This window comes from Nilaparvata lugens, chromosome 5, assembly GCF_014356525.2.
Source record: "Nilaparvata lugens isolate BPH chromosome 5, ASM1435652v1, whole genome shotgun sequence".
NCBI classification, from domain to species: Eukaryota; Metazoa; Arthropoda; class Insecta; order Hemiptera; family Delphacidae; genus Nilaparvata; species Nilaparvata lugens.
This window is the reverse complement of record NC_052508.1, coordinates 44,923,471-44,932,940: the sequence shown is the minus strand read 5'-3', so window position 1 is coordinate 44,932,940 and position 9,470 is coordinate 44,923,471. Positions and strand designations below refer to the sequence as shown.

The 9,470-nt window shown below is 38.9% G+C and overlaps 1 protein-coding gene across 1 annotated transcript in view; it reads right to left on the bottom strand.

Moving 5' to 3' along the window:
• LOC111048898 (protein turtle) overlaps positions 1-8,720 on the bottom strand; it is a 144,249-nt gene extending 135,529 nt beyond the window's left edge. The window contains exons 1-2 of the mRNA XM_039429505.1: positions 8,664-8,720; positions 2,519-2,643 (exon numbers count right to left, since the gene is read on the bottom strand). Coding sequence (XP_039285439.1) covers positions 2,519-2,643; positions 8,664-8,720 — 182 coding nt within the window. The remainder of the gene's footprint in view (positions 1-2,518; positions 2,644-8,663) is intronic.
• Positions 8,721-9,470: the final 750 nt, after the last annotated feature.

The window sequence follows — 9,470 nt, the reverse complement described above, 5'->3', positions numbered from 1 at the left end:
ATCTGGTCCGCCATTTTCAATGCAACTTTTTTTTCTAAATAGGAAAGTGGTCATGCGTTACATGATTTCGATACAGAATTACAAGGAAAAATGAATGGCGAAAACCGCACATCGATATCTCAAAACGTTCAGAAGATATTCACATTATCAATCAGTACCATGCAAATCAGAAATGAAATATATGAGTGGTAGTGATTAATAATGTGAATATCTACTGAACGGTTTGAGATATCGATGTGCGGTTTTCGCCATTCATTTTTCTTGAAATTCTGTATCAAAATCATGTATCGCATGACCACCTTCCTATATAAAAAAATGAAGTTGCATTCAAAATGGCGGATCCGAGATGGCGGACCAGATTTTCAAAGTCATAGTGAAGTAGTTTTTTTCAATTTGAATAGGATCCCAATCACACCCACCGCCAAATTATGAGATATTAAGCAGTGTATGAGATATTAAGCCGTTCTCGGACTTTTCACCCACTCTGTATTGAGGAGACTAGAATGTGAGTTGCCTGATAATTATATTATGTTAGACAAGCTTATTATGCTTTTTTTCCCATTCAATCCTGTCCTATGGTATCAGGTTATGGGGTACACATTCCTCAAGTGTAAAAAAAATTAATTTTACAGAAGAAAGCAGTCAGAATAATAAGTGAAAATCCAAGGAAATCAAGAAATTCAAGGAAAATCCAATATTAACAGACTTCAATGAATTTTTGTATTAGTGTTTGAAAGAGATAAAATTGAGGGAAAATATATTGATGGTTGCCAGTGACATTCACAATTATCCGACTAGGGCCAGTGGAGATCTTCACGTACCTAGATGCAGACTTACTAAATCTCTTTCAAGTTTTCCAGTAGTGGGGATAAAATTTTTCAACCTTCTACACACTTCCTTCCGTACCCTTCCCCTGCATGTATTCCTTGGACATTCAAGAAAATGGCTCATTGAAATTATAAATATCAACTATAATATGAAATAGTTATCTAATTTGTGAATGAAGAGTGAAACCTAATAAAAAATGTAGAACGATAATAGTTGTGTGTTTGAAATGTAATTTGTCAATCAATTTACAGAATAACATTCTATTCCTTATAATAGCATTAGTTGAAGTGAGTTAATCAGTGAACATTCCATTATTTATAAGGGTTGGAAGATTGAATAAGACAAAGCACAAGTTGAAGGGGACATTTGATACGGACTTTTCTCAGTGAATTTGGCGATTGTGAAAAGAATAGGTTAGATGGTCAATACAAGAACAGAATTAGAGTTCGATAAGCTGCTTATCAGCTTAGTGCAGCGTTTGTTTGAGCCAAAGCATTATTCATTGTCCAATGAGAGTTCTGCCACAGGAAATAGAAACAGCTTAAGGCACATTGCAGAATAAATACCAGAGATTTCACTCATGTCGAGACAAAATGGAGTGACCAGCGTCAACCTTAGAAGGAAAGCCTGCTTGATTGGCTCGGGACCTTTCCATTATCAAAGAGCAGACTTTTCTCCGCCGTTTTCAATCTTGGAGGTAAAAATACCCTTCAGATATATTTCTACTGAGATAGCTCACTGCCTCATAGAGAGAATATTTTTGTCTGCTATGGTGAAAATACTTGGTGAGACAGCTCGTTGCCTCATAGAAAGGAAACTATTGGTGTATTTGTGTCTAATTATAATACTCATATTATTGTGAGAATAATTGGGCAAAGAATAAGTAGGGCAAAGAAACAAGCAGATAAAAGACTTATCAATAAAACGGAAAACTATCTATGTAGATACATTTCCCAATCACTTTATTTTCTAAAAAAGACAGGAATGAACCATCTATTTTTATAGACAGAAATTACATCTGGAACCCATTACCATTAGCAAAAACAATTAACATTTAAGTTTAATTATTCATAGTTTTTTCTACAAGTGATGCCGCTTCATTGAATTGGATATTAGATAATATTGATCAATTATCATTACCGTGAAAGCTTTCAGTGGAGCAGTTTTTATTTTACAATCAAATAATATATCCGATGTAATATTGACTGTTCATTCTTGTTTATAATAATCAATTATATTCGTTGAGAAAGTACATTTTTCCGATGATTTATTGATAAATTTCCATAATTGAGATAAAATATTTTGTTTATTGATTCAATTCCTACATATTTGAAAAACGATCTGGCAACATTGCAGGGCTAGAAAAAGATAGAGGTATCTGGTTCATCCATTGAAAGACATGGTCAAATTACAACACCATTGTAATCAGATACTGCAATTATAACGAGAACCTCACTAAAGATATTATATCATTATAATATACCTCATTACCATATATTATGAAAAACAAGAGTATTTTAGAGAACCTCACTCGAAATGCAAATAGAAAGCATTAACAGAATGGAATATGGACTGAGTATAGGAGATTAAATAGAGTATTTTAAGTAGCGTCAACGGAATGGTATAGGTTTAAGTATAAGGAGTAAAGAAAATGTTGAATTTGAAAGGCGGATAATGTGAATCTAGTTACCTGGAATGAGAAAAAAGCAAAGGCTGAAGTGGTAAAGGAACAGACGTATTTGTCTCAGTGGAGTGGACCTGGACGTGGCCTCGAGAGGTGACCAGTCCTGCGCACGCAAGCCCATCCCTCTTTTTCCATAGTCACTGCTACATCTTCACCATCATCACCTATAACAATAATACATCCACCACTATCTTATAACATTCCAACTAAATTATTTCAAGCTTGACAGTTTAGCAGAGAAACAAAACATGCAACATCATAAATTGGAAAAAAATTATACATAAACAGTATCAAAATTAATGTATGTACTGTATTATTTCTGTCTCTGTTCAAATCATATTCTATTAACTTGATTATATGATACAAGTCAAATCTAGACGTTTTGTATTGTGGCTTTGAAATTTTGTACATGACGTTGACCATGTATAGTTGAAAATGTCCTTGTCAATAAAGCAATTTCAATTTCTATAACATTTTCATTATTATGAGTAAATTAAAATATTAATTTACTCGTATAAGTTAATTCGTATTTAACATCTATATATATATAAAAGCGAAATGGCACTCACTCACTCACTCACTCACTCGCAGTACTAAAAATCTACCGGACCAAAAATGTTCAAATTTGGTAGGTATGTTCAGTTGGCCCTTTAGAGGCGCACTAAGAAATCTTTTGGCAATATTTTAACTCTAAGGGTTGTTTTTAAGGGTTTAAAGTTCGTCTTTTAGCATGTATATTCTTCTCCCAATTTCTTAATTATAATTGAAATTTCCATATCATATGTTACTATAGAACTATAATCTAAATAGAGTACCTCTTCGAAACAGTTGTTAACTGGCAACTAAATTAATAATTTTGTCAGGTTGGCATTAAGTTGAGTTGACTTTGTTGGGTTGGCACCAAGTTGAAGATTTAAATGCATTTATCGCGGAAAAATTGATTGGGCACTGCAACTTCAATCCTGGTAATATTATATTACTAGCCGTCAGGCTCGCTTCGCTCGCCATATCCGTTTAGTCTGGACCCCCGACTAGATTGTCCTAGCATATGATAAAAATGCTGAAATGAAAAATGCAGGCGAGCGAAGCGAGCCTGCTGATCTCATTCTTGGACGATCCAGTCGTTCGCTCGCCTGCTGATCTCATTCTTGGACGATCCAGTCGGGGGTCCAGGGGGCGGAGCCCCCTGGCTAGATTGATATGGCGAGCGAAGCGAGCCTGACGGCTAGTTTTTTATAACATTAAAGCGAAGTATCGTACTGTATTGTGTTATCGTGCATTCCAAAAAAAAAAAATTCAAGATTTACTTGATCAAAAAATAATAAAACATGATTTTTAGAACTAACCTAACCTAACCCCCAACTTAACATTACACAAAATAATGTCAGGATCGACATGAAACAAAACATAACCCATCCATTAATATGCCGGCCAGGATAGCCGAGACGACTTAAGGCATTGTACCTTACAGTCTGCTAGGGTCGCGGGCTCAAATCCCGCCGGTAGGAATGGACGTTTGATCATCTTATAGCAGAGGTTCCCAAACTGTGCGCCCCGGCGCCCGGAGCGCCGCGAGCTAGTGTCAGGTGCACCGCCGTTGTCTATTAGTCACACTAAAAAACAGTGCAGATCAGTCTGTGCGTGCGTCGTGCGGCTCTGGCACTGCGGCTAGGTAATGAGAGATAGTTTTATTTCAGAGAATGATATGAACTGGGAAGACTGTGTTGGGGTGTGTACTGATGGTGGCCGGTCAATGTCGGGCCACTACCAAGGACTGCAATCTCTCAAACGCTCTTTGTACACACTGTATTCACACCGAGAAGTACTGAGGACAACAAAGTTCAGTCAGAGTTGAGTGCAGTTATAAAAACCGTGATACAAGTAATTAATTTTATCAAAACCAGACCAATGAAGGCCCGATTTTTTCCTGAACTATGTGATGACACAGGTGTTCAACACTCATCGCTTTTGTACTATAGCAGTGCGCGATGGCTATCTCTGGGCAATTCTCTGCTAAGAGTATTTAACTGAGGGAAGAAATCCACATATTTCAAAGTGGAGACAATAATGTTCTTGCTGACATGTTTATTGATGGAAGTTTTCTCCTTAACCTGGTGTTCCTAACAGATATTTTTGAACACTTGAACATTCTAAACAAGTCTTTGCAGAGGAACAATATGGATATTTTCCAATTGATTAGTAAAGTTGAAGCATTCAAGAAGACTTATGCTTTGAGAGAAGAGTTTGAAGAATGAACTCCAGGTACAATGAACTTAAAAAAGCCAAACAAGTGCATCCCTCCCATTAAATCAAACTTTGCTCATGACTGCTGCCATACACTTTTCTAAACTAAGTGTAACATTTTTCAAGAAAGCACTTCATTCATATTTATATCATAAAATTTCTATAAAAGTATATTAAGAAATAACTATTAAGAATAAGAATATAAACTAAAAATGTGATTATAATAAATAATGCAATGCAAAACAAAAAAATTTTACTAGGTGCGCCGCCAAGCCATGTCTGTACTCAAAGGGAGCCGTGGGTCAAAAAAGTTTGGGAACCTCTGTCTTATAGAATCACTCTCGAACTTTCAATTACCCACACACAAGCAAACAAGCTAATGTGGGCATCATCCGCAAACAAAAAAAGTACACGAATCCTATTACTGACAATAAGATGACTTCAGAATTTCAAAATATGATAGTAGACTGATGAAACTGTGAAATTTTTTGGGAAATTACAATAGTAGACAGACAGATTCTTGGTAAACATGTGGAAAGTGATAAAAAACCATTCATGAGCCCTTAACCTAGCTCCACAGTGCAGGCTAGATGCTTGGCTGAATCGGACTAGGCGCTGATACAGCAGATAATAGCAGCGTTGGTGTGAATGCGAGCGGCCGCAGTAAACCTAGCGCCGCAGTGCAGGATGGTTTCTCACAGCTTGGCGTTGTTGTCATTTGAGATGGGTATCTGGCTTGGAAGTGTTTCGACCGCATTGCAGGATGACTATTAACAGTTGCCAGAAGATCAACAGCTGGGTCTTTTTCGTTATTTTTCATGATAGAGTAATTCTGATTACAGATTCGTTCTCAGCGACCCCAAGTTTAGCCTAAAGGCTCAGAATGTCAACAATGTTTTTAAATAATTGAAAATCATCATAAAAAGTCATTTATATGGTACTGTAGTACACCACGTTTCTGGAATCTTGTTACTGGTGACTGGAGTTATTATTTATTATAGGTAGCACAAAAATCAAAATAATCGTGAGAAAGAAAACTGCTGATGAACGCGAATAAGACCGTCACACCATTGTTCTATTGTCTCGGCTGCTTGGCTGAGCCTGGCTGGAGAGATCAAATAACCGATTGGATTGATCTTTCGTCTGTCCACCAGGAGGAACTAGGCCGACCATTGCTGGGTGGAAGATGTTACTGCGGCCGCTCGCATTCCCACCAACGCTGCTATTATTTGCTGTCTCAGCGCCTAGTCCAATTCAGCCAAGCATCCAGCCTGCACTACGGAGCTAGGTTAACATCTTCCACCCAGCAATGGTCGGCGTAGTTCCGCCTAGCGGACAGACGAAAGATCAAACCAGTCGGTTATTTGATCCCTCCAGCCAGGCTCAGCCAAGCAGCCGAGACAATAGAACAATGGAGTGGCGGTCTTAATCGCGTTCATCAGCAGTTTTCTTTCTCACGATTATTTTGATTTTTGTGTGTCAATAATAACTCCAGTCACCAGTAAACAGTCACCCAGGAACGTGGTGTACTACCATATTAATGACTTTTCATTATGATTTTTAATTATTTAAAAACATTGTTGACATTTTGAGCCTTTAGGCTAAACTTGGGGTCGCTGAGAACGAATCTGCAATCAGAATTTCTCTATCACGAAAATAATGAAAAAAATCCATTTGTTGATCTTTCGCCAACCATTAACAGTCATCCTGCAATGTGGCCGAAACACTTCCAAGCCAGACACCCATCTCGAATGACAACAACGCCAAGCTGTGAGAAACCATCCTGCACTGCGGCGCTAGGTTAACATCTTCCACCCAGCAATAGTCGGCGTAGTTCCACCTGGTGGACAGACGAAAGATCAATCCAGTCGGTTATTTGATCCCTCCAGCCAGGCTTAGCCAAGCAGCCGAGACAATAGAACAATGGAGTGACGGTCTTATTCGCGTTCATCAGCAGTTTTCTTTCTCACGGCTATTTTGATTTTTGTGCTACCTATAATCAATAATAACTCCAGTCACCAGTAACAAGTTTCCAGAAACGTGGTGTACTACCATATTAATGACTTTTCATGATGATTTTTAATTATTTAAAAACATTGTTGACATTCTGAGCCTTTAGGCTAAACTTGGGGTCGCTGAGAACGAATCTGCAATCAGAATTTCTCTATCACGAAAAATAACTAAAAAAACCCAGCTGTTGATCTTCCGCCAACCGTTAATAGTCATCCTGCAATGCGGTCGAAACACTTCCAAGCCAGACACCCATTCAGATGACAACAACGCCAAGCTGTGAGAAACCATCCTGCACTGCGGCGCTATGTTTAAAGTGGTGTTCACATCAAACTCGGCAGCTCTGCAGAGTCTGTGGATGGATGGATGGAAAAAGATCTGTCGCCGGCTTAAGCAATGCAGGTGTTCACATCGCACTCTGCATTATCTGCCGATATCGGCCAGCCGACATTTCCGAGAAAACTCTATATCCGAGAAACTATAATATCATATTGAAGATTACAATTTTAATTAACAACTCTGATTGATAACATGAAACAAACACAAGATGATTTGATAGCCACAGTAAAATAATATTTGAGCTATACTTTCTTGTAGGAACCCTGTAGAGAAGCTTTTTTCACAAAATGATGCAGTTCTAAATTTGTTAATCATGATACGAATTATATACTCCATGCATGTTTCTATTTAAATATTTGACAATCCACATATCCTACAAAATTACAAAAATCCTACAATTTACAATTAGTTATTGGATCACAATTTGATTTGTCATTCATTAACCTAATTCATTGGAATTAGGTTATGATGCCTTCAATGTTTACGTTTTGCCTCACCCATATGGCAAAATCGCGTCCACACGTACATTCAATGCTCGCCCGAGGCGCCTTTGAGCACGCCAAAATACCGACAGGGTTCCGGTTCGCCCACATGCCTCAGCAAACAGTGTCCACACGTGCGAATGCAAGCCCATACACGTATGCTGACCCGAGGCAAACGTACGTGTGTACACCGTTTAACTGTGCATTACATTCGTAATTTCAAAGTATTCAGAACGGTCAAATCTTATGTATATATATATATATATATAGTACATATACTATATATATAGTATATGTACTATATTGGGAGTTGCCCAACTCCCAAACTTAATGCCATAAACCTTTTCTCTGATACTGTTCACTTCACTAGATATCTCAGATGACAAGTATACTTCAGTGGCAACAACACTTCTGACCCTTCTTGCCCTCTCCCCACGACTACTTCTGACCAAATCATCAAAAAGTTTACCCCAAAATCCAATCGTGAACCCAAGTCTCTCCCAGCCAACCATCCTGTTGAAATCTTCTGCAATTTACTCCTGAACAAAGTCAGCTCTAAAAAATTCATTGAATCCCTCACTCCAACCCCCAACCTCACACCCCAAGAGTTCAAATCCATCAAAGATCTTCGCTCTGTCCCCAGTATTTTCATCACCAAAGCTGACTAGAGCTCAACTGTAGTCTTACTGAACACCACAGATTACATCAATGAAGCCAACCGGCAACTCACCAACCCTGAACAGTATCAACTCCTGCCTTCTGACCCTACTCCACAAATCCAAAAGAAAGTCTTCAAATTTCTGATGCACTACGGTCGATCTGAAGGCCTCTCGGACTCAGACATCAACATCTTTTCGCCAGACTCTCCCAACACACCACACTTCTATCTTCTTCCAAAAATTCATAAAGAAGGCAATCCTGGTCGTCCCATTGTTTCAAGCATAAATAGCCCAACTGAACGAATCTCTGCCCTTGTTGATTTCCACCTCCAACCCATTGTTGCCTCCCTACCCACTCAAATCAGAGACTCCTTCCACTTCATAGATATCCTAAGAAACACAACCCTTCCAACTGACCAACAACTCCTTCTTGTTACCATTGATGTAGCCTCCCTCTACACTTCCATCTCCCATTCTGAAGGCTTAAAATCCCTTGAGAATTTCCTTTCCTCACGACCCACACCCTCCACCCCTTCAACCACCTTCCTAGTGAACCTTGCCTACCTGGTGCTCACAAGCAATGCCTTCAGGTTTGAAGATGAATATTATCTTCAAACCCAGGGTACAGCGATGGGCACCAAGATGGCACAATCCTATGCAAACCTATTCATGGGCCTCCTTGAACAGGATTTCCTTTCCAAACAAACCCTATCCCCCCTGATATGGCTCCGTTTCATTGACGACATATTCCTCATATGGCCTCATGGACATGATACCCTCTCCTACTTCCTCAATCAACTGAACTCCAACTACTCTGTCTCCTTCACCTGGAATATTTCTGAATCCTCCATCAACTTCCTAGGTGTCAATGTAATCCTTTCCAACTCCATACCTTATCCGCCAATACTTTCACCAGATCCACCCACACTCAACAGTTCCTACACTTTGATAGTTGCCATCCTTACCACATCAAAAGATCCCTCCCACATTCCCTCTCAATCCGAGGCCAAAAAATTTGCAGTGATCCCCACCATCTTGACCAGTACCTCAAAAAACTCCACCAATCCCTCCTGAAATGTAACTATCCTGAAAGGTTGTTACAGAAACAAATCTCTTCCAAAACTGACACTAATCCAACCACAGAAAATTCCCAAATCCCACAAACTCCAAAGCTCTGTACCACCTACTTCCCTGGAATTGAAAACCTCAAACCCTTCCTTAAAG